Here is a 25,916-nt window from a genome sequence, read left to right on the forward strand (position 1 = left end):
AGGAGGAGGAGGGAGAGGAACTTGAAGGAGAAGAGAAGGGAGAGGGAGTGAGAGGGAGAGAGGAAGCGAATGAAAGAATGGATAAAGAGAAACTACAGAGAAGCAGAATAAACGTGGAAGAGAAGAAAAGGAGGGAAGTAAAAAAAACAGGAAATGAAACTCAAGGGGAAAATAAAATGAAATAAATGACGAACTTGATAAATGTGAATAATTAGCGAAGGGAGAAAAAGAGAAAGCAGTATCACTTATTTCCGAGGTGTAGCAGTTTCTATATTAGGGTATAAAAAGATATTGGAAAAAGCTAAGAAATATAGTGATGCTTCTACTAATGAGGATGATAATAAGGCTGTTTTTACCTGTCTGTTATTTCTCAGGTGTTACTTTTTATATTCGGGTAAAAAAAAAGGTATTGGAAAAGGTAAGAAAAATAATTATGCTTCTACTAGTGAGGATAATAATGAGACGATTCTTACGGACAGTGATTTTTGGTGGTGTTAATTATCGTATTAATTAATTAGGAACATAAAAGGTATATTGGAAAAGGTATGAAAATAATAATAATTCTACTAATGAGGGTAATTATGTCTTTCTTTACTTAGCAGTGACTTTTTAGGTGTTAATTTTCGTATGTTAAGTGATTTATTATGTGCTAACTTTCGTATGAGGGTAAAAAAAGATAATTAGATTACCATTAGTGGAAAACGCGTGGAATTAATTGTCCTACTGATACTAACGATTACGACGTCTCCTTAATTGACCTGTCACGGATTTCCAAGGCGTTAATTAATGGAAAGAAAATCTGATACGGAAAAATAACAGCAGAATAATGATGGTAGTAATTGTAAGGGCGATAGTGAAGGCCTCTCGAGATTAATTTGTGTTCCTAGATATAAATTAATGAAAGAGAAGAATGAGAATAAGAAGGGAAGAGTATAAAAGAGAAGATATGAAAACCGATGATAAAAAATGATGAAGATAAGGAAACTAGTACTACTACTACTACTACTACTACTACCACTACTACTACTACTACTACTACTACTACTAATAATAATAATAATAATAATAATAATAGTAATAAACAATGATAAGGGTATAATGAATGGCTAACCTAATATTGCGTTTTAAGCCACATTAATTAAGAGGAAAGCGATAGAAGACGAAGAAAATAATAATAATAACAATAATAGGAAGAAAAAGAAAAGAAGAAAAAGAACAGGAACAAAAACAAAACAAAGAAGAAGAGAAAGAAGAAAAAGAAGAAGAAGAAGAAGAAGAAGAAGAAGAAAAATAGGAAGAAGAAATAGAAGAAGAAGAAGAAGAGGGATACGGAAGAAGAAAAATAAGAAAAATAAGATGAAAGAGAAGACTAAGACGAAGAAAAAGAACAGGATGAACAAGAACAAGGGCAAAAAGAAGTAGAAGAAAAACCACAAACAGAAAAAAAAGAAAAAATAATAATAATAATAACAATAACACTAATTCCTTTGACCTTCCCGTTCTCTACAAGGTCGTCGCTGTTCGTGCTCTTAAAATTAATGGCGCCCAACTTATTATTAAAGGCACGTCACACTACATTCCCTCATGCCATTACTCTCTCTCTCTCTCTCTCTCTCTCTCTCTCTCTCTCTCTCTCTCTCTCTTTCACTTTTTCTTTCATTTTACTTTCTTCCTTCAGTTTTTTTTCTTTACTTTCTGCCTTTCTTGGTTTCTTTTTTCTTCGTTTTTTTCGTTTTTTTTCTTTTCCTCTCTCTCTCTCTCTCTCTCTCTCTCTCTCTCTCTCTCTCTCACACACACACACACACACACACACACACCTGCCTTCTACACACCTGCTGTTGGTAAGTGCTTTCTGTTGCTCTTTTTCTTTTCGCTCCAGTCACCGCTGCGTCAGAATCCACTTTGCTGCCTGTCTGTCTGTCTGCTAATATGTGTTAAGAAATAAATGGTCCTGGGTGTGGAGCGCGTTGTTTTAGAAATGTGTGTTTTTTGTGCTGTTTCTGTTCGTCTTCTAATATGTGTTAAGAAATAAATGGTCCTGTGTGTGGAGCGCGTTGTTTTAGAAATGTGTGTTTTTTGTGCTGTTTCTGTTCGTCTTCGTATTTTTGTGGGTTCTCTAACGTTTTTGCTGTATTTATCTTGTTTATTCTTTTCGTCCTTTTTTCCTTTTTTTTTTGTTCTTTTTTCCCGTTTATTTTTCATGCCTTTCTTCTTGACGTAATTTTTTTTTCAATATTTTTTTTCATTCCCAGTTTTTTTTTTTCTTCCTTTATTTTCGTCTCATGACCTTTTTTAGTAATCTTTGTCTGTCCTTTCCTTGTTATCCTTTTCCCTTTCCATCCTTCGCTCTTTTCCTCCCTCCTTAAGTTTTCCATCCTTTCTCTTCCCTTCTTTACTACGTTGTTCTTCCTTTTACTGTTTCCTTTCCTTCCTTCATTCTATCGTCCTTTTTCTTCTCTATCTTTCTTGTCTACGCCTACCAGCCCTTCCTTTCTGTTCTTCCTTTCTTCTGTTCTTCTCCTTTCTCTTTCCCTGCTGTTTTCTACGTTTTCTTGTTTGAAATAATAATAATAATAAAAAACGAAGAAAACCGAGAAAAACAGGATAAGAAGCGAAGGACAAACCGACTGAATTCTTTCCTCTTTCCCTTTCCTTGTTTCCTCGCTCCCTCGCTGCGTTCTCATGTTTAACGGAACTAAGAAGAAGGAAAATAATAGTGAGAAGAAATGTGATAAAAATAAAACTGAGAAAAGAAGACAAAAAGCGAAGGATTGCGAACGGAAATAAGAAAATAAGAACAATAATAATAATAAGAAGAAAATAATAAAAAAAAAGTAAACCGAGAGAAAGAAGACAGGAAGTGAAGGAAGAAAAGAGATGAAATTAATAAAAAAGAAAACAAAAAAATACAGGAAACGAACGAAGAAAATAAGAAGAAAATTATGAAAAGAATACTGTGATTACGAAGACAGGAAGCGAAGGAAGAAAATCAGAAAATAATGAAGATAAACCTGCGAAAAAGAAGACAGGAAGTGAAGGAAGGAAATAAGAAGAAAACAATGAAATAAAACTGAGGAAAAGAAGACAGGAAGCGAAGGAAGGAAACAAGAAGAAAATATTGAAAAGAAAACTGAGTAAAAGAAGACAAGAAGCGAAGGAAGGAAACAAGAAGAAAATAATGAAAAGAAAACTGAGTAAAAGAAGACAAGAAGCGAAGGAAGGAAATAAGAAGAAAATAATGAAAAGAAAACAGAAAAAGAAGACAAGAAGCGAAGGAAGAAAACAAGAAGAAAATAATGAAAAGAAAACTGAGAAAAAGAAGACAGGAAGCAAAGGAAGGAAATAAGAAGAAAACAATAAAAAGAAAACTGAGAAAAAGAAGGAAATAAGAAAAAAACAGTGAAAAGAAAACAGGAAACGAAGGAAGGTAATAAGAAGAAAATCATGAAAACTGAGGAAAAGAAGACAAAAACCGGAGGAATGTAAGAACGAAGTAATAAGAAAGATAACACAAAGAATAAAAGAAATGAGAAGAAAATTAAGAAAAAAGTATAAAAAAATGAAGGAACAAAAATAAGAAGAAGAAAAGTAATAAAAAGTAAAAGAAGACAAGCGAAGAAGATCTGACACACTAAAATATAGACGCTCGAATGATATGTCGCTTCTCCTTAGCTGTGATGTCGTGAGTCGCCGGGAAAGAACCTGAAAGAGAAGCACAGCGAAAATATGATAAATTAAGCAATAAACTAGAAAAAGACGATTCCTTGGTGCTACGAAATCCGAGGAGGCAAAGAAATGGAAAGAAAAATGTTTGGAGAAGTTGGGGAAAGACGAGAATAGGAGGAGGAGGAGGAGGAGGAGGTGGTGGTGGTGGTGGAAGAAGAAACGGAGGAACGAAAGAAAGGGAAAATAATAAAAGCTGGGGAAAGGTGAGAAGTGAAGGAGAAGGAGGAGGAGGAGGAGGCGTAAGAAGAACCAACTGACGAAGGAAAGAAATGGAGAAAAAAAAATGTCAAAAGTTAGAAGAGGAGGAGAAGGAGAAGGAGGAAGAAGAAACTGCCGAAAGAAATGAAAAAAAGGGTTACAGGAGGAAGAGAAGGAGGAAATAAGAGCCATAAGGAAGCAGTAGAAACAAAAGAAGAAGGAGGAGGAAAAAACTGGGAATGAGGAAAGACTCAATGAAAAAAAATGAAAAAAACCCAGTTGAGAAAAAGATAAAAAATAAGACTAAAAGAGCAAAGGTAATGAATAAGGAGGAGAAGGAGGAGGAGGAGAAGGGAGGAAAACAGAATAAGGAGGAGGAGGAGAAGGATGAAAGAGGAGAAGAAAGATAATGAAATAACCTAATAAAAGGGAATAGAATCGTCATGTCTTGACTAAAAGAAAATGGAGAGAACTAGAAAAGAGGAGGAGGAGAAAGAGAAGAAGAAAAAAAACCGAATGAGAAAAGAAGAAAGTAAAGAAAAGGGCGAGAGAAGTTAAGACAAGAAGTTAGATAAGAAACTCGAGGGAGAAAGAAAAGAAGGACAAAAATAGAGGAAAAAAAGAGGAGGAAGAAGAGGGAGCGTGCACAAAAAGGTGGCAGAAATGAAAGAAGCAAAGGAGGAGGAGGAGGAGGAGAAGAAGGAAAAAGAAGGGAAGGGAAAGAACATGGCAGAAGTTGGGAAATAAAAGGAGGAGGAGGAGGAGGAGAAGGAAAAAGAAGGGAGAGGAAGGGATAAGAAAGAAGTTGAAGAATAAAAGGAGAAGGAGGAGGAGGAGGAGGAGGAGAAGGAGAAGGAGAAATAGAAGGGAGAAGAGAAAGGTGGAAAGAAATATTATGACAGAAATGGAGAAATAAAAGAATAAGGAGGAGGAAGAGAAGATAAAAAGAGAAAGACGTAAAATCAAATTGTGACAAACGAAAGAATAACAGGAGTAAAATGAAGATAAGAAAGAAAGAGAGGAAGGAGGAGAGGAGGAAAAAGAAGGAAAGATGTCAAAGAATATAATGATAAATGAAGAATAAAAGAAAACAGATCTAGAAAAAGGAGGAGGAGAAAAGAGGAGAGGAAAAGAAGGACGGATCTGCCAGAAAATGTTGACAGACGTGGAGGAAAGAAAAATACGAGGAGAAGACGGTAAGGAAAAAAATCTCCTCTCACCGGCTGTTGACGAAGTGAGGCTTGCAAACAAAGGCTCTCCCTGACCAGGTGTTCAAGGGTTCCTGAGGCGAGCGAGGCCAACGTGGAAACATGGGCAGGAGAGGAGGAGGAGAAGCAAGAGAAAATACAACATGGAATCATAAGCATTCTCTAAGCTTTGAACTGGTATTATCTTACCCCTTTTGTGAGAGAATTATTTAGGAAACCAGCCAACTCTTACAATAAAACAATAGACAGTGGTTTCTTTTATCATATTTTCTTTATATTCGTACCCCATGTTATTCTTTTCTGGTGCTGAAAGGCTACAGAGCATATTAACTCTTGCATCATGGTATGGGACAAACAACATAACCTTTTCTCTTATCATTTTTAACCTAGGCATTTCAATGAACTCTTTAAGTGGGAGAGAGAGAATAGAAGAACCTGCCAACTCTTGCATTGAAATGACGGACATATTATTTAACCCTTTCTTGTATTTTTTTCCCTAACCTATGTGCCTGATGTGACTTGTCGTGCATACCCAATTACTCTGTTTGGTCCTGAGAGATTAATAACCTGCCAACTCGTGCATTAGGATATGGGACAAACTGTTATAACCTTACCCTATATCTCTCTTCACCCAGGTACCTTATGTGGCTGGCCGTGGCGAATCTCCTGGTGTGTGTGGTGCTTCTCCCCTTCACGCTACACTCCCACGCCACGCCGGTCCCTTATGCGGCCGCCCTGTACTTCGCACACATAGAGGTAAGCCTTGGGAGAGCCCGGTAATTGGTAAGGAGACGCTGGGTAAGGATGAGGGAGGGGGAGTGTTATAGAAGGTGATAGAGGGGAGGAAAGGAGAGGATGAAGGGTAGAGAAGGGTAAAAAAGAAGGGAAAGGAAAGGAAAGGGAAAAAGATAGGTGGAAGGAAAGGATATGAAAGGTAAGTGGGAAAAGAAAAGGAAAGGAAAATATAAGTAGTAGTAGAAGGAGGAAGAGGATATTGATGTGGACTGGAGGTAGACAAAATTATAAGGAAAGAAAGTTGTGTGAAGCAAATGGAGAAAAAGAGAAGGGAAGAGAAGAAGAAACTATATGAGAAGGATAAAGATATGAAGAAGAAAGAAGAGAAAGAAAAAAAATAAAGGACATGTTACAGAAAGAGAGGAAATATTATAAAGAAAGTTGTGTGAAGCAAATGGAGAAAAAAGAGAAGAGAAAAAAAGAAGAAATTATATGAGAAGGACAAAGACATGAAGAAGAAAGAAGAGAAATAAAAAAAATAAAGGACATGTTACAGAAAGAGAGGAAATATTATAAAAAAAGTTGTGTGAAGCAAATGGAGAAAAAAAGAGAAGAGAAAAGAAGAAGAAATTATATGAGAGAGATAAAGCTACAAAGAAGAAAGAAGAGAAAGAAAAAAAATAAAGGAAATATTACAGAAAGAAATTGAGGAAAAACATAGATAGAGACAGACAGAAAAAAACAGACACAGAAGCGGACAAAGAGAGGTCAATGAACAGACAACAGAAATGACGCAAACAACCTCACCCACACACTCTTTTCTATAAACACGGCACAAACAGAATCCTTAATTGTGTCCCTATTGTTTGTCTATAACGGTGTGACCTTCGATTCCCTAGCATACGAGCATAGGTGGTGGTGATGGTGGTGGTGGTGGTGGTGGTACTGGTGGTGGTGGTAGTGGTGGTACTGGTGGTGTTATTGTTCGAGGTGTTGGTTGCGTAACGTAGTGATTGGTTTCTTTTGTAGTTATGTGTGTGTGTGTGTCTGTCTACGTGTGTGTGTGTGTGTGTGTGTGTGTGTGTGTGTGTGTGTGTGTGTGTGTGTGTGTGTGTGTGTGTGTTTCTGGTGAAGAGGGAGAAAGTCTCATGGCTTCAGTTAGCAAAAACGAGATATTAAGATAGATCAGGGTTAAGGTGAGAGAGAGAGAGAGAGAGAGAGTCTACAGTAACAACAAAACCAGAACCCACTCAAAAATATACAAGTCAGCGTTAAAAATACTTAAAGCCGAGTAAAAAGAAAATAACGAAAAGAAAACGGGATGTGAATTATCTGCTCTCAAAAGGCGAGGCGTTCAGAAGCGTGGCGGGAAGATTAATATTTATAGACGAGAGGAAAGGGCTGTGTGTGTGTGTGTGTGTGTGTGTGTGTGTGTGTGTGTGTGTGTGTGTGTGTGTGAAGGAAGGAAGGAAGGGAAGGAATGTAGAAGGGGAGGGAATGAAGGAAATATAAGCGATAGAGGGAAGAGATGGACGGGAGAGATAACAGCTATAGAATGGGAGGAAAAGGGAACGAGAAATAGGGGAAAATAAAAGCATTTTTTGGGTATAGACTTAGTGATGTATGTGTGTGTGTGTGTGTGTGTGTGTGTGTGTGTGTGTGTGTGTGTGAAGGTTTGTATTAAAGAAGAAAGCACGTTACATTAGTTAGTTCTGATACTGGTATACTGAAGTGTTAATGCAAATAGATCATAAGTAGATAGCTTTAGATTAAGTAGTAAATTAAGTTTAAATTGATTAAGTTATATGAAAAGATTAAGATGAAGCGCATTAGATTACTTAAGTGTTGGTACTGGGTCTGACGTGCTTATGTAAATGAATTAAGATAGCCGTGAAATGGATCGAGATGGAAAGATGTCTCAGTGAAAAAATGGTGAGTGATGGTTAAAAAAAATTAGTCGAGAAAGAATGGGAAAAGCGCGAGGGAAAGATGGAGAGGTCTTTGAACTTCAAATTGATCAGCAAGGGGTTGAATGAAACGGTAAAGTTATGGACGGAGGAGAGGAAAAGAAATAAGGAAAGCGAGCGAAGAATGAGTCTGAAAAAAAAAGATAGAGAGGTCTTTGAACCGTAAATTGATTAGCAAGGGTTTGGGTGAAAAGGTTAGGGCATGGACAGAGGAGAGGAGGGGAGGAAGGGAAGCCGGTGAAGGAAGGAACTGAAAAATAGAGGCGTTAGGAGAAATAAAGATAAGTGGATGGTAGTTATGCAGGCTTTTACAGTTTTTTTTTTACGTGTCTGCCTCTTCTGATAAAACTGAATTCTGATCTAAAAAAAAATATAAAATGGCATGGGTTAAGGAGAGAAAAGAAGAGTTGAGAGAAAACGAAAAGTGAGTGAGGAGAGGAACTAAAAATGAAGGGGTGTCTGAGAGAATGAAAAGAGGATGTCAGTTCTGTATTTTTTTCAGTATTTGCTTTATTTTTTCCCTTAACTGCATTCTCTGGTATAAAAACAAATACAATCGCCACTATATATCGTCATTTCTCATACATTATTCTCCTACATATCGTCAATTCACCTACATCAGTCTACTACACAAAATCACTCCTCCTATCTCACTCCTACGCATCGTCCCTTCTTCAGGTCCCCGTCGGCAACGCGCTCATCGCCTCCAGTGTCTACATCGTCGTGGGTCTCAGCATTGATCGCTTCGTCGCCGTCTGTTACCCGCGCAAGTACCGGAACCTGCACAGCCACTACGTCGCCTCCGTCAGGATCGCGCTCTCCTTCGTCATCGCCTTCATCATCTACATTCCCATGGCGTTCTACAAGATGGTGGTGCCCTCTGGCGTCTCCCCCGATAGATTTGTGATTGAGGAGAACCTGCATGTGGTGTCGACGCGCTGGTTCGTCGTGTATGAGTACCTGCTGGAGATCTGCGTCAGGTGAGTGTTGTTTTTGGTTAGTGTTTACCGTCTGGCATGTTTGTGTACTGGCCCTTCGTATTCAGTGCTTTTTGATTCGCTTTTTTTTTTTGGCGCTTTTTAGGCCTCGTTTAATGGTGTTGGTGTCGTGTTTTTTGAAGCTTTTATATTCCTTTGCATTTGCTCGTGTTCAAGTGGTGTTCAGCGCCTCCTAGTTGCATGTAAATGTTCTTTCATATCCGATGATTATACTTTTTCACACACTTACATTTTTTTCTCGTTTTTTTTTTTCTCTCTCTCTCTCTTGCATTTCCTTGAACCGCTTTGTCTCGAACAGTTTTCTTTTTCTCGCGATTTCTCTTTTTTCTCTTTTAAGGCTTTCGTGTTTCGTCAATTCTAACTTTCCTCCCTTAATTTTTTTGCTTCTTTTTTGTTTTTCTTCGTGTCATTTCAACTCCAACAAATAATCTTTTTTTTTTCTTTCATACGTGTGCAAAGTCTATTTTCTCTTTTTTTGTGGTTTTCGTGTTTCGTGTTCATCAGCGCATGTTTGCAGTCTTGCTTCTTGTAATTTTTTTTTGTGCTTTCAAAACACGACACGCTTCATGGAAACTTTTTATAAATAGTTTAAGTTCATCATTTTGGTTAACAAGGATGATTATTGCATGTAGAGCTGTTCTGTCAGTGCCTACGCATGGAATCACTAATTAAGCTGTCAGCCTTTGATTAGTGCACGGTGCGTCCCTTCATGTCTCTTTTCCACCCTCTAGAGCTGGATGTCAAATTTTACCGCTGCGCTGAATGACCAGTCCTGCTGCTGCTGAATGCTTGAAGTCAAATTTATATAACTAGAAATATTGGTTACCCTTCTTCTCCGTCTTGTGTATCCGAGCTAGAAGACACACTAACTCTTGACTCGAGCAGAAAACACTCGAGTTTTCTCAGCATTGCATGGCTTAGTGGCGAATTACGGTCACATGCACGCACGCTGAATACCTCGCTGGTCTTATTACTGGAACTCTTTGATGCCTGGAGTGTTGTGTGTTTACTAGAAGACACACAAACTCCTTTATCATGACATGGCGTGTCTGCATTCTGTTGCACACACGCATGCTCATCCCTTCCAAAGTCTTATTACTGGGACTCCTGTATTGCTTGGGTGTTGTGTATAGTTACCAGAAGACGCTCAACCTTCTTCAGCATGGCACGGCTTTGTGGCAATTGTTTGAGGTCACACGCACGCACGCTCAACACCTCCCCCATGCCCTGGTCACCCCTACAAGCAAGGACCCGTTACAGATTCGCACCGGCCGTGATGCTCGGGGTCCTCAACACGTGGATCATCATCGAATTCAAACGCATCAGCAGACGTCGCCTTCTGCTGTCCCAAGGCATGAGCTGCGAGGTATCGGCCATCCCCTCACAGTCTTACTTCGAGGGAAACGTCAACTCCACTGTAGTTAATCCCTCTCCCACTAACGGCCAGGCGGAGAAGGAACCAGAGCAAGCAGGCTCAACCTCCCCTGCTGGCGCATCGGATCCACTCACGGACGGCAATCCCACCGCTGCCACCAATGTAACAGGCATCAACACCGTCTCTTATAGCGATGGATTTGTAGTGGAAAAGGAGGTTCCGAAGGTGGACTCCCCGACCCTCAACAACAACGGACATGTGGTTGGTGGAAAGTGCCCACTGCCAGAAGACGTTACCTCCCCCGTAGTGAATGGCTACAGGCCCGTGTTTGCCGGGGAGGAGATCAACGGCTGCAGGAATTCCTCGGCTCCGTGCGCGACGAGAGGCAAAGAAGAGAAGGAAAAGGAGGCCATCATGCTCTCCACCATCAATGTAGCAAGTGAGTTTGTGTTTGTCTTTGTTTCATCTATTTTTCCTAGTCGTTAATCATATCCGTCACTATCTCTAGTTATAAGACAATATATTCATTTTTTTTCCTGCTAACTCATATCTGAATTGGTGTCGTTAAAATCAGTTCAAGTAACGTTGTGACTTTTCTTATTTTTTACCATTATATTTTATTCTCAACGCGATTTTTTTCTTTCAAACTTGGATCCTGCGCCCCACCTCCCCATTATTAATATTATTTTTTGTCATTCTTATTCATTCTTATTTTTTCAATTATCCTGCGAATATTTTTTTCTCACCTGTCTCATGTTTCTCGCTTCACCACATTCTTCATCTCAGTATTTTGAGTGACTATATTTCTTTTCCCCAGCACCTCCCCCCCTTACCCCCACCCTCTCTCTCCCCCCAGCGCCGCCGCCCCCAGCCCCCCCTCCACGCCAAGGGATGAGTGAGCGACGCCACGACATGGAGCGACGCTTGGTGCTGCTCCTCATCTCCATCATCGTCGCCTTCTTCATCACCAACATTCCCGCCGCCATCCTCTCCCTCACCTTCAGCGACGACAAGAGAAAGGACCTCAACTTCCAGATCTTCCGCGCCATCGCCAACAATCTGGAGTTCCTCAATTTCGGCCTCAACTTCATTCTTTACTTCCTCTTCAGCAAGGACATCCGCAACGCCTTCACGGCACTCATCCGACGCACGGTGGAGCGGCTACGGGAAGGCCTTGAGGGATCGAGTAGCAAGTACGGTGCCACTAATCTATGATAATTTGGGACTTCACTTTTCACCCTTGTCTTAGTTGTAGTGGATGATGACAATCCCACCGCTGCCACCAGTGTATTGGCCAGCCTCACGGTCTCCTCCTATAGTGACGACTTCACTGAATAAGAAGTTATAAAGTGTGCTCGCAGACTCTCGGCATCAATGCATGTGATTTAGGAGAGCTGTTCGTTGTCAGATGGTGTTGTCTCCTCAGTGTTGAACTTGAAGGATTGAGTAACGACGCTTTTTACACACCCTTTCCTTGGGTATACTTACGAAAGGCCTTGTGGGGTCGAGTAACAAGTATGGTGCGGCCAGTGCATAATATATTAAATGTCAGTGTCTCACCTTACAAATAGTCTTAAGGTAAGGCTTGAGGGAGGGAGTAACGGCACTTCCCTTCAGCCCTAATTATGAACAGGCTGCGGTAAGCCCTTGAGGAATCGATCGACAGGTACGGTGTACCTTTGTTGGTTCTTCACCTGTAGTACCGGCCTACCTTTGTGAATAACGGGTGCCTTGTGAAGGGCAAGAAAAAAATAGCAGAAAAGGAAGGTACATATCAAATATTTCTCATGTTCTTACATCCCCTTACTTTTCCCGCCCTAGAGCCAGATTACTTACACTTTAAGCACCCTTGCAAATTAACATTTTTAGGGGTGAGCATTTTGGATCACGTTACGCACTTTCCACTGACTCTCACCCTGAACAGACCAAAATGATGTGCATATGGATCAAACCAAAGTGCAGTGCAACTAATCTTTGCTGACTGTTTCAAGACGTTCCTCCCACCTCTAAGACTGGTTTAGAAGAGGCTTTCAGTGATCGAGTAAATGAACTTGAAACTCACGCTCGCCATGGAGAGTCTAAAGAAAGGGCAGGAGGATATCAGTACTCAGAATGATGTCACTGTTGCAAACTCGACTTTCCACTTGCACTCCTGTACTTACACTCTCCTCTACAGACTGAAACAGGGAAGGTAAAGAGGACCCAGTAAGTTTGGTTCTCGAGCTACACCTTCACTTCCTACACTCCTCCCTTTCCCTCAGGTCCCCCACACCTAAGCCTCAGCCCAGACAGGCGCTAAATGTTCAACACAGCGAAACATTCCACGAGCATTTGGGACTCAATTTCCGTGTGTGACAAAACTATGAGGTAACGGATTTCTGGCTGCTTGTACTGTCGATCTGGATTTTGCGTTCATATCACGGTGAGTCCAGTTCTGCTTGTTGTGTTGCCGTCAATGTAAATAGCCCAAAGCCACAGCCAGTCAACGAAAACCCAATGGAAAGCGTTTTGTATAGTCCCCCATCCAACCCCTTTTTCAATTCCCTCGCCCATTCATCTCTCTCACGGTCGCCTCCCGGTCCCCACTCCCCTATCTCCCTCTCCCTCAATCCTTTCACTTTAACGAATGAAAGCTGTGAAATGTGCTGCGTTGTCCCATTCAATCCCTTATCACACAAATTTTGCTACTCCTTCCCTCCCTCTACTTGTCTCCTCATTATCGCCTCTCCTTTCTTTCCTGCGTTTGTCCTTCGTTACTAAATAAAAACATAAGAGAAAATCTGATATGTTATCCCATTCAGTCCCTTATCACACATATTTTTCCCTGCCCTCCCTCCCTCTCTTGTCTCCTCATCATCGCTTCTCTTTTCTTCCCTTCATTTTGCCCTTCGTTACTAAATGAAAACGTAAGAGAAAATGTGATATGTAGTCTCATCCAATCCCTTATCACATTCAGTTTGGCCCATCAAATTCCCCTTCTTGTCTCCTCATTCTCGCTTCTCATTTCTTCCCTTCATTCGCCCTTCCTTACCAAATGAAAACGTAAGAGAAAACGGGGTATCCAATTCCATCTTCTAACTCATCACATTCAGTTTGACCCGTCTATTTCCCCCTCTCCATATCTCTTCATTATCGCTTCTCCTTTCTTCCCTTCATTCGCCCTTTGTTACCAAATGAAAACGTAAGAGAAAACGGGGTATCCAATTCCATCTTCTACCTCATCACACACAGCTTTCCCTATCTGTTCCTCCCGTTCTCTGTCCCTTCGTTATCCCTTCTTTCTCCCCTTCATCCCTCGCTCTTCATCATGAAAAGACGTGAAATATGACAGTGCATTAGTAATCTATTGTGTTTATATCCATTCATCATTATCTTTCAGTGTTGCCTTCCTCCCCTTCACTCCTTCCTGCCGTTCACCCCTCCTTTTCATCTCCACCATAAAAGGACTTGAAATATCTGAGTGCTTTGGAAATCTATTGTTTTTGTGTCTATTTTTATTCCCTCTCCCTCCTCCCTTCCTCATTTTTACCCCTGTCTTCCCTACATCTCCCTCTCTTTACCCCTTCAATCGCTTTATTACCTCATCCTCTTATGGCATTGAAAATCTGTTGTGTTTGTGTCCATTTTTATTCCCTCTCCCTCTTCCCTTCCTCACTTTTACCCCTGTCTTCCCTACATCTCCCTCTCTATACCCATTCATCCCCTTTATTACCTCTTCCTCTTATGGCCGTGAAAATCTATTGTGTTTGTGTCCATTTATCATTTCCTTTTATTGTTCCCTTCTTCCCCTTCATTTATTCTTGCCCTTCACCCCTTCCTCTTTATCTTTTCCCATCATGGCAGTGGAAATCTTTTGTGTTTTGTGTCCATTTATCATTTTTTCTTGTTCCCATCCTCCCCATCACTTCTCCTCATCCCCCAATCCTCTTTACCCTTTCCCATCGTGGCATAGAAGGTCGTGAAAAATATGTTACCTGTATCAATCCGTCACGCCATGGCTTCTAGTCCTTTCCCTTGTTCACTTGTCCACTGCTCCAGGTGAGGCTTAAGTCCCCTCACCTGGGCCATCAGTCAGGTGTGCTCCACCCTACCTGTGCCCTCACCTTTTCGTGCATCCGTTTGTCAAGGTGTTGCAGGTGTTTGTCAAGGTGTTACGCGTCGCTTGGCAGGTGTTGTCAGTTTATGGAATACTCACTTATCGGCGGAGTAACTAAACGGTGATTCTCAGTTGGCAGGTGTTCGGCGTCTAGCACGATATATTACACGATGTCGATGTTATTCTGTGTTATGTTTTATAGGTTTAAGTACAGGTTTAAGGGAAAAGAGAGAGTATAGGAGAGCACGTTTAAGTGTTGCATGAAGAGACTACATATATAAAAAGCGTGTATATATATTTTTCTACGTAAATATCACTAGCTAAGGTTGTGTACGTATGTGTGTTAATCTGTTTAGTGTAAGAGTAAGAGGAGAGAAAAAGAAAGTAAAGGAAAACGAAGGAAAAGAAGACGAGATGAAAAGAGATGATAGAGGAAAGGAAGAAGAAAACGAGAAGTGACAGACAAAAATAAAGTAGAGGAAAATGAAGGAAAAGAAGACGAGATAAAAAGAGATAATTGAGGAAAGGAAGAAGAAAACGAGACGTGACAGAGAAAAAGAAAGAAAAGGAAAACGAAGGAAAAGAAGACGAGATAAAAAGAGATAATTAAGGAAAGGAAGAAGAAAACGAGACGTGACAGAGGAAAAGAAAGTAGAGGAAAACGAGGAAAGGAAAAGATGAGACATATAAACAGATAAAAGAAGAAAACAAAATAGAAAAAGAGAAACAGATATTGAAAGTAAACTCTTGTGCCCTGGGTTTTGCGAGGAAGGAACAGCTGAGGAACAGTCTGATTGGTTTCACTTCAGATCGTATATTATTGAGACAGCCAAGATTAGAAGGGTCGGAGACTAATGAGGGAGCCGAGATTTAGATGGTTAGGGAATGTGCGGAGGAGAGACGCTGGGTATTTAGGAAGAAGGATGTTGGAGACTGATTAGACTTATACGGAGGAGGGAAGATGCCGGGTGTGTCAGGAGAAGGATTCTGAAGGTGGAGCTGTCTGACTTGAGGAAAAGAGTTACGTCATGGAGGTTTAGAAATGTACTGAGGGGAGGAAAACATGTAGGTAGTTGGCTTGACGGGGTAAGATGAGGAAGACAGAGGATGGAAACGAACTGCCTGGTAAAAGGAAAAGAGTAAAGTCATGAAGGTTTATCGATGTAGTGAGGGGAAGCATGCAGGTGGTTAGAGTGATAGAGGAAGTTACAGACGAAATGAAAACTGATGATCCAATGTGGCGAATCTTAAAGGGAAAAGACGAAAGAAGAAGAATTGGAGCATAAGTTGAAGAATAGGGAAGAAAAAATGAACCAAAGCAGAAGGATTGGACTATAGGTTGAAAAATAGGAAGGAAAAAAAAGGAACCAAAGAAGAACTGGATTGTAGTTGAAGAATAGGAAGGAGAAACGAATCGACCGAGGAAGAAGAATTTGAGTTGATGAATTGAGATAAGTTAAAGAATACTGAGGACTAACAAGGACCAATGGAAATGAATGGGGCTTTTTAATGAAGAATATAGAAGAGAAAAAAATGAAAGACTAAATAAGAACAACTGGACTAGTATATGTTGAAGAAAATGAAGAAAAAGGGACCAAAAAAGAGGAATTGGATTATTGATTGAAGTATATAGAGAAAAAAAAGAATCAAAGAAACAGAATTGGAGTAAAAGTTGAAGAATATAAAGGAAAGAAAGAAAGGATCGTATCTCAAAGTTCCCTCCCTCTACCAACCATCTTCCCTTCCCCTCCCTTCGCCCTCCATCCCTTATATAAGAGATTGCCATAGAATATCTTTAGATCGAATTCGTTTTAGACGGTGGAAACTCAAATAAAAAACGGGTGTGATATGTCTCTTATGATTTTGATAGAATTCGCTTTAAATGAAACTCAAATAGGAAACGAAAGGATCCTAATCTCTTCGTACCCTCTCTATGGATCCTTCCCTCCCTCCGTCCCTCACCTGCGTTCCTACGTGTTTGAATGGCAGGCAAAGAAGGGAGGAAAGACGGAGGGAAAGAAGATGAAACAGTGAGAGAAAAGGAGAATAAACGAAGAAAGAAAAAAGTTAAACGACAATGAAAGAGGAAGGGGAACAAAACAAAGAAGAAAAAGAGGAGATGCTAAAGAGAAAACGAAGTAGAGACAGAGGAAAGTAGAGAAGAAGCGACATAAAAAAAATAAAGCAGAGGATAACAAAGAAGGAAAAGATGAGGCATAGAAAGAGATAATAGAAGAAAATAAAGATGGGAAGGAGATAAAGCGAAAGAGAAAAGAAGGAAGATGCAGGAAAACGAGAAAGGAAAAGAAAGATGAAACATAAGAAGATATAATAGAAGAAAACGAAAAAGAGACAGAGAAGAAGAAATCAGAAGAAAACGAATAAAGAGATAAGAGAGAGAGAGAGAGAGAGAGAGAGAGAGAGAGAGAGAGAGAGAGAGAGAGAGAGAGAGAGAGAGAGAACATCCAACAGAGAAAAAGAAAGTAGAGGAAGACAAGGAAGAAAAAGAAAACAGAAAGAGATAACAAAAGAAAACAAAAGAGGGAAAGAAAGATAGGCACGTGGAAACGAAGGGTACAAATCAAACCTTCTTCCTCCTTTTGCCTCTCCTTCCCTTCATCTTTTACGTTCCTCCCTTCTCTTCCTTTGTTGCCCCGAGAACCTACCTTTTGTGAGCGGCAGGTGTGTGATCGGGGAAGCTGCCGTCGACGTCTCGGTGTGATCTGGCGTCATAATATCCCAGCATCCCTTCGCTTCTTATCCCTTTGAGATGGAGATGAACTGAGTACGCTTCTTCTTCCTCTTTTCTTTATCTCTTCTTCTGGTTCTTTTTTTTTTTGTATTGATTTGTATTGATGCGTTTTTTTTTTATTATTTATCTTCTAATGAGTTAACGATCCAAGCGGAGAGAAAATTACTAGAACATTGATAGATAGAGATGGATAAATATAAAAACAGAATAATGAAGATGGGTAAACTGATAGATAAAATTGATATGAAAGTGGATAATCGATTGATGGATAAAAGGATGGAAAGTTAAGGAAATAAAAAGCAAGAAAGATAGATAGAAACGATGAATAAAAAATGGATAGGACAATGAAATGTAGATAGATCGGTGGATAGGAAGGTGGATAGATAAAATGGATAGGAGAGTGGCAAATGGATTGGTGGATAAAAGGACGGAGAGATAAGGAAATAAAAAAGAAAGATAAGTAGAAACGATGGATAAAAGTGGATAGGACAATGAAAAGTAGATAGATCGGTGGATAGGAAGGTGGATAGATAAAATGGATAGGAGAGTGGCAAATGGATTGGTGGATAAAAGGACGGAGAGATAAGGAAATAAAAAGCAAGAAAGAAGTAGAAATGATGAATCAAAAAATGGATAGGATGATGAAACGTAGATAGATCGGTGGATAGGAAGGTGGATAGATAAAATTGATAGGAGGGTGGAAAATGGACTGGTGGATAAAAGGATGGAGAGATAAGGAAATAAAAAGCAAGAAAGATAACGATAGATAAAAAAAAATGGATAGTACAATGAAAAGTAGATAGATCGGTGGACAGGAAGGTGAATAGGAGACCAAATAGACGGGTAAATAGATAACCTAATAGATGGATGAATAGAACGACGGGAAATAGAATAGAATGGATAGAGGAATGCATATAAAAAGGAGAGAAATGATATGTCTTGGATAGCTGACTGACGGGTTAATGTAATGTAAGCTAAAGAACATTCAAAAAGGTGCTCACTCTTAGCATGTTAATATAAGGGAGAAGAAATACCAAGGCCCATGTTCTCAGACACTCGACTCTCACCACTATTTCCAAAAGCCACAAAATAGATTAGTCGTGTTCCAATGAGAGTTTTTCACATCCTCGGTACAGAAGCCTCGTCCAACTATCACTAGGCTCATAAAACTACCTATGGAAACACCCACAACAGCCTCTACGTGACGCTTTTGACTCTCACAACTATTTCCAAAGGCCACGAAGGAGATTAGTCGTGTTCCAATGAGAGTTTTTCACATTCACGGTGCAGAAGCCCGTCAAACTATCACTAGGCTCATCAAACTACCCATGGAAACACCCTCAACAGCTTCTACGGGACGCTTTTGACTCACAACTATTTCCAAAGCCCAGAAAATAGATTAGTCGTGTTCCAATGAGAGTTTTTCACATCCACGGTACAGAAGCCTCGTCAAACTATCACTAGTCTCATCAACCTACCCATGGAAACACCCTCAACAGCTTCTACGGGACGCTTTTGACTCACAACTATTTCCAAAGCCCAGAAAATAGATTATTCGTGTTCCAATGAGTTTTTTCACATTCACGGTACAGAACCCTCGTCAAACTATCACTAGGCTCATCAACCTACCCATGGAAACACCCACAACAGCTTCTACGGGACGCTTTTGACTCTAACAACTATTTCTAAAGCCCAGAAAATAGATTAGTCGTGTTCCAGTGAGATTTTTTTCACATCCACGGTACAGAAATCTTGTCAAACCATCACAATAGCGTTGGCTCCCGCGGGTCCATTTCTCTCCTCTGCTCTGCCACACAGTCCCAACGCCTATTTTTTCTTCTCATATGTTACCTATAGCTTACATATGCGAGGAAGAGGTAGGTGCTGGGACTGTGTGGCAAAGCAGAGGGGAGGAAAGGACCCGCGGGAGAATACGCCAGACTGGCCTCGACATATTTGGAAGATAGGCTAATAAAACTACCCATGGAAACACCCACAATAGCCTCTATGAAAGCCTTACCTAACGTGGGTGTGTAAGCCCCGGTGTGTTTGAGGATATGGGCTTTAGGAATTACAACCAGCTCTTTTTGTCTCTGTACTTACTCTCGTATATATAAATGTTGTAAATAAAGATATAAATAATCCGTGGACAATACTATATATTATAAAGAACACTATATATTGACTTTTAAGAGAGCCACTTTATTAATTGTTTCCTGTTTTTTTGTTTTTTGGGGCTGGGTGATGCCGTGTGTGTGTGTGTGTGTGTGTGTGTGTGTGTGTGTGTGTGTGTGTGTGTGTGTAATTATCTGACCTTTGACAATACATACACCTTTGAAAACGTGTTACGCAGTTAATTAACAGATAAAATAGTACAGGTCCTTGATATGGTGTGTGTGTGTGTGTGTGTGTGCTGGAGTGTATTGAAGGTCAGGTCATTGGTGCATCTTAAGGTCAGGTCAGGTCAGGTCACGTTGGTCCCCCGCCCCCCCGCCAGCCTCGGCCCACGCGGCGCCGGGCCCTCGCCGCCTGGCCGGGAGGGGGGGCGGGAAACCTCAGCAGGTGGTTCTACCTTGCATTAATTACCTTACCTGCACGTGACATGTACCTGTGTGCCGCGTGAAGCGAGTACAGGAAACTATCGCGGGTAACAGATACTTCATTTTTATATATTTTCTTGAGGTCAGTATAATGATGTTTCGTTTATTTGCTCTTAAATGTATGTATAGTGATCACGTGTTGAGAAGGCGAGAAATACAGCAAAGTATCGTGCTAGTCTCTGTTTTTCTGCTTTATCTTCGGACCAAATAACATGTAAGCAACACGTATGGTGGAGGAAGCGAGGAAAACAGCAAAATGTTGTGTGAGCCTCATACTTTCATTTTCATTTATACTCTTTTTCAGTAAGTGTATTATCATCACGTGTAGAGGTGAGAAATGGAGCAGCTTGTTACGCTAACCTCTTCTCCTTTCTGTTTGTTTTTTTGTCTAATGTGTATATTTTTATTTCACGCCTCAAATATTGTATGATAATCACATATGAAGGAAAGTGAGAAATACAACTTTTTTAATACTGAGTCAGTGTCTGTTCTTGTTTTCTTCTCTTCGTCTTTCTTCCTGTAATGTATGTTTCCTCATTTTCCTTAAATAATATATAAAGTCAACTCTTGTGGAGGAAGTGAAAAATGCAGCATAATATTGTGGCGACATGGCATTTTTTTTATACATATCAAGGATTATACAGCAGAACTCAATTAACCCGAAAGACTTACTTGTAAATACCTTTCTGATCTTGAGATTTTGGGCAATTGTTTTTATGTAGTCATAATTTTCGCCCTTCAAGAATTAAGAATATTTTTTTTGGGGGGATGGGTTAAGATTTTCCGGTTTTCAAAAATTCAAAATTGAGTTTCGGTTGAGTATCGATTTCGTGCCTTCAGGAATTAAGTTTTTTTAAGGATTATAGACCCCTGCCTTTAAAAATTCAGGTGATTGTATTTAGGGATATTACGAATTAATGCCTTCAAAAATTCAGACGGTTTTGAGGGGAGATTAGTATGTCTTTTATGCCTGAGCTCAGACTACTGGATTCCCTGCCTTGGGGATTTCGGATCAGTGAACTTTTTAGCTGCATTGATCACCACAGTCCTTAACCGCCTCCTCCGACGCTCTGTTCCAGCCTATTATCGCGAGCTGTCTGCTGTCTGTCGTGCCTGTCTGTTCGTCTGTCTGTTCCTCATTCCACTCGGCCACCATCCAGTGTTCTTCCATACGTCGGTGGCGCTGTGTACTTATACAATAAATATTTTTCTTTAATATTGCATCTCGTTTTACTCTGATTTTTCCTCCCCTCTAATTTCTTTCTCTTTTTTTTTTTTTTTACGTTCACAGCATCGAAAATACATTAAAATCCCTCTTTATTTTTGTGTGTAAAATGGAAACTCTTTTTGTTGTATTTTTCTATGGCATCAGGGTTAAAATTCAACAGCTTTTTTATGGTCATTAATTATCCAAATGCCGAGTGTTGGAGTGTGAGGAGAGAGAAAAAAAAAGGAACTTATTTTTTTCATTTTTTGTGAAACTCGGTGTGTTATGAAAGGAGAAAGAGAAGAAAGGAAGGAAGGTAAATTGAAACAAAGGGAGAGTGTTTATTTAGGGTTTGAGAGTGGAGAGAAAGAAGGAAGGAAAGAAAGAAAAAAGGGAAGAAAAGATAGTAATAAAGTAGATAACCCATTTGTGATTAATTTAAAGTAATGTTTGAGGAGAGAGAGAGAGAGAGAGAGAGAGAGAGAGAGAGAGAGAGAGAGAGAGAGAGAGAGAGAGAGAGAGAGAGAGAGGTGGAAACAGGTAAAGGGAAGAAGAAGGATGAGTTTGAATGGGCATCTTATGAAATCACTAATTAAGGTTAAATGTATTGGAGAGAGAGAGAGGGGGGGGAGGGAGGGAAACAGAAAGAAAAAGGAGGGGAGGTAACGGGGAAAAAAGGGGAAAAGGGAAAGCTTGACTACGCACCTCACTTAAAAAAAATAGTTTAGCATCGGTTAACTTCAAATTGATAAGATGGGAGAGAGAGAGAGAGAGAGAGAGAGAGAGAGAGAGAGAGAGAGAGAGAGAGAGAGAGAGAGAGGATGGAAAAGAAAGGGAAAAAAGTGGAAAGGGAGAGCTTGAAATTGTTCCTCACTTAAAAAAAAAAGTTTAGTATGTTTTGCCTTCAAATTGAAAAGATGGGAGAGCTAAAGAGAGAGAGAAGAGAGGATGGAAAAGAAAGGGAAAAAAAGGGGGAAAAGGGAGAGCAAGCATACGCACCTCACTTAAAAAAAATAGTATGGTATAACTTAAAATTGAAAAGATGGGAGAGATAAAGAGAGATAAGAGGATGGTAAAGAAAGGGAAAAAAAGTGGAAAGGGAGAGCTTGAAATTGTTCCTCACTTAAAAAAAAAAAGTTTAGTATGGTTTGCCTTTAAATTGAAAAGATGGGAGAGATAAAGAGAGAGAGAAGAGAGGATGGAAAAGAAAGGGAAAAAAAGGGAGAGAGGAGAGCTTGAAATTGTCCCTCACTTAAAAAAAAATGTTTAGTATGGTTTGCCTTTAAATTGAAAAGGTGGGAGAGAGAAAGAGAGAAAAGGGGATGGTAAAGAAAGGGAAAAAAAGGGAGAGAGGAGAGCTTGAAATTGCCCCCCACTTATATATAACCACCAATTAGTTACATCACGGAATAAGAGGCTTTGGCGGTCAATCTCACCCACGCCCAACGAAAACGGGATATCACAAAGAAAACGGGACATTATTGGAACGTCAGCGGGCTCCTTCCTAGAAATGTTGACCGTGGCCGATTTGTTTTTTCTTCATTAATTTCTTCCTCTTGAACCTCTCGAATAATTTTCCTAACAAGCTTTTCGAATATTCTACCACTTAAATTTTGAGTAGTAGTAATAGTAGTAGTAGTAGTAGTAGTAGTAGTAGTAATAGTAGTAGTTTTCCTTTTTTTTTTTTTTTGCTATATTTAGTCTTTACTTCTTCCTCTAGTATAAAAATAAACTCCCCTACCAAATTGAAAGCCCCTACCAGATTACTATTAGATGCCTTTATGGTCCCCTAAAATAATAACTCCCAAGTCAAAGAGGAAGAGTTATGGGAAGAAAAATAAAAGAGGAGGAGAATGGGAAGAGAATTGATAGAAACAGTTAAGTGAAAGTAATGGAATAATGCCTGTATGTGTGTGTGTGTGTGTGTGTGTGTGTGTGTGTGTGTGTGTGTGTGTGTGTGTGTGTGTGTTGAAACTGGTTTTTTTTTCACTTCATTTTTTTCTTCTTATTTCGAGTTTCTTTTGTCTTTTAATTGGGAAAGAGAGGGAACGTTTTAGTCTTCATCTGGTTCATTAGTACCAAACAAAGGCATCCCTGAGTCCGTTCCACTTTAGTCAGCGTTACCAGAGCCGAGGAAAAAAAAACCTTAGGACTCTCCCTCCACCTTTCTCTATCCCTATACTGGCACGTTTCTTTCTTTATTTCTTTATTTATTTATTTACTCATTCATTTGCTCATATATTTGCTTCTACCTCAGTCAGAAAATTAGGAGAGCCATGGTAAGCTTCACTCCTCCTCTCCTAGCTTCCGTGTCGGTATAGGTAGGTGAGTAAGTGATTAATCAGGTGTATGGAAAGGTAGGTAGATAGGCAGGTAGGTGGGTAAATAAGTGATGAATCAGGTGTATGGAAAGGTAGGTAGATAGGCAGGTAGGTGGGTAAATAAGTGATGAATCAGATGTATGGAAAAGTAGGTAGATAGGCAGGTAGGTGAGTAAGTGATGAAGCAGGTATATGAAAAGGTTGGTAGATAGGCAGGTAGGTGAGTAAGTGATGAATCAGGTGTATGGAAAAGTAGGTAGATAGGCAGGTAGGTGAGTAAGTGATGAATCAGGTGTATGGAAAGGTAGGTAGATAGGCAGGTAGGTAAGTAAGGAGCAGAGAGTAGCGGGCTTTTTTTTCACACTTGTTACCTTTTTTTATCCCCTTGAAGTGACTCCTCTGCTGTAAAAAAAAAAAATAATAAATAAAGAGAGAGAACAATATTAAAAGTCTCTTCAGTCCTTCTCTTTGCATTTATGGGCAGGTAAGTAGGTAGGTAAACATATGAGTATAGTTAATCAGGTATATTTTATAACATTTTTCTTAAGAGGAGTGTATCAAGACGCCTCTCCACTCGAAATTGACCTCTCTTTTGGCCACTCTTCATTTTTTTTCTTTTGTGGGAGCAGCGATTAGCGGGCTTTTTTTTTACATTTTCTTTCTGTTGCCCTTGAGCTGCTTCCTTACCTGTAAAAAATAGAAAATAATAATAAAAAATAATAAAAAAAATAGAAAGTGAGGGAAGTGGACAGAGACATACAGGTAGGTGGACAGGTGGACAGATAGCTAAACACGTTACAGCCTCTACAGCTTTCATTTTTTACTCTCCTGAGATGAAAGGATTGCTTGTATAGGCACTTCCAACTCTTTCCTTTGCTGACACACACACACACACACACACACACACACACACACACACACACACACACACACACACACACACACACACACACACACACGCAAACACGCACTCATAACTGTTTGAGGGGAGACCTGAGTGTTATGTATTGGCTCTTCAGTGCAACGGAGATGAGCACCTAAGCCACGCGTAGCTGTAGCGTGTGCCCCAAGCCTTATATACCTTTGTTATTGCCAGAGAACGCAGCATACTGAGACCGTTTGAAGGGAGGGAAACGGGAGAGAAATGAAAAGCGTGGGAGGGAAGGGAAGGGAACATGGAAGGGCGGGTAAAATATGGAAAAGGAAGAGAAGGGAGAGGAAGGGAAAGATAGCTAGGTAGAAAAAAAAACATACTCAGTCCCTTATCTCTACATTTGTGTCAAGGTAGGTCGGTAGATAACTAAGCTGTGAATCACGAATGTAGAAAGGTAGGTAGATAGATCAGATAATAAGAAAATAATGAAGGAAAATACATGAAAGGAAAGAGAAATTGTCACTTATTAAAGGAGATTGAAAGTTATAAGAGAAAGAGGAGGAGGACGAAACAGGAGGGATATGGAGAGCGAGGGAAGGGAAGGGAGCATGGAAGAGAGGATATAATATGGGAAGGGAAGAGGAGGGAGGGGAAGGGAAAGATAGTTTGATAGAAAAAAACATAGTCCCTTATCTCTACATTTGAGTCAAGGTAGGTCGGTAGATAACTAAGGAGTGAATCAGGAATGTAGAAAGATTGGCAGATAGATCAGATAATAAGAAAATAATGAAGAAAAATACATGAAAGGAAAGAGAAATTGTCACTTATTAAAGGAGATCGAAAATTATGAAAGAAAGAGGAAGACGAAGATGACGAGAAAGGGAACGTAATTGAAAGGAACGGTAAGGGAGAGAAGGGAAAGGTAGGGAACAGAAAAGCGTAGAAAAAAACTGATGGGAAAAGTAGAGTAAGAAAAAAGGAAATGAATAGGAGAAGAAAAACATGATGTAAAAGAAAAGGAAATACATAAGAAGCAACAAGAACAGAAAGTAGAAAACAAGAATAAGAACTACTGGAAGAAGAAAGGAGAGAGTGAAAGAAAGAAAACAAGAAAGAGAAAGAAAGAAAGAATAGAAGAAAAAAGAAAACCAGACAGATTCCCGCATAATTTTTCTTCGCCAACATGAAAAATGACTCCTTGGTGATAGATTCGCTGTCATGAGAGAGAGAGAGAGAGAGAGAGAGAGAGAGAGAGACCTTGTCCTTGTCTGGAAATGTCACACAAACGATGATGAAAACGTCAAAGAGAGAAAGAAAGAAAAAAAAGGACGAAAAAATGAATGAATGAATGAAAGGAAGGAAGGAAGGAAGAAATGAAGGAAAGGAAGAGATAAAGTAAGAAAGAAACAAAGAATGAATAAATGAAGAAAAAAAGAAAAAGATAGAAAGAAAAAAAGTAAGGGAATGGAAAGGTATGGAATGAAAAAGAGAAAAGAGGGGAGGAAGTTAATGAATAGAAGGGAGTGGACGTGATAGGGAGAGAGAGAGAGAGAGAAAAGGAGGAAAGGGTTAGGGTGGCAACACGTGACCTCCCCATCAGACATCACGTGACTATGGGAGGTCATTCAACCCACGGTCACCTTTCTCCCTCATATCGTTCTCCCTCCCCATTAGTCTGTCTTCTATTCTTCCTTGTCTCCAGCGGCCCTGATCGCCTTTGTCCTCCTCCTCCTCCTCCTCTTCTTTTGGCTCCTCTTCATCATCGTTATCGTCTAAGTTCTTTTGTCTGTTGTCATTCTCACTTCTCGACATAATTTTCTTTCTCCTCCTCCTCCTCCTCCTCCTCCTCTTTCTCCTCC

The 25,916-nt window shown here is 40.0% G+C and overlaps 1 protein-coding gene and 1 long non-coding RNA gene across 6 annotated transcripts in view; one reads left to right on the forward strand and one right to left on the reverse strand.

The window, feature by feature from the left end:
* The window catches only part of LOC127002117 (probable G-protein coupled receptor AH9.1), a 171,053-nt gene extending 156,042 nt beyond the window's left edge, over positions 1–15,011 (forward strand). For all 5 annotated transcript variants that reach the window (XM_050867704.1, XM_050867703.1, XM_050867699.1 and 2 more), the window contains exons 6-9: positions 5,768–5,888; positions 8,513–8,814; positions 10,093–10,646; positions 11,064–15,011. In XM_050867704.1, the coding sequence (XP_050723661.1) occupies positions 5,768–5,888; positions 8,513–8,814; positions 10,093–10,646; positions 11,064–11,422 (1,336 nt within the window). In that variant the 3' untranslated portion in view covers positions 11,423–15,011. The remainder of the gene's footprint in view (positions 1–5,767; positions 5,889–8,512; positions 8,815–10,092; positions 10,647–11,063) is intronic.
* Positions 15,012–16,702: 1,691 nt separating this feature from the next.
* LOC127002118 (uncharacterized) lies at positions 16,703–20,867 on the reverse strand. Its single transcript, XR_007755749.1, has 2 exons — positions 18,681–20,867; positions 16,703–18,529 (listed from the first exon to the last, which is right to left on the reverse strand). It is a non-coding gene; the product is annotated as an uncharacterized LOC127002118 (long non-coding RNA).
* Positions 20,868–25,916: the final 5,049 nt, after the last annotated feature.

Source organism: Eriocheir sinensis, chromosome 22, assembly GCF_024679095.1.
Source record: "Eriocheir sinensis breed Jianghai 21 chromosome 22, ASM2467909v1, whole genome shotgun sequence".
In the NCBI taxonomy this organism is placed as follows: Eukaryota; Metazoa; Arthropoda; class Malacostraca; order Decapoda; family Varunidae; genus Eriocheir; species Eriocheir sinensis.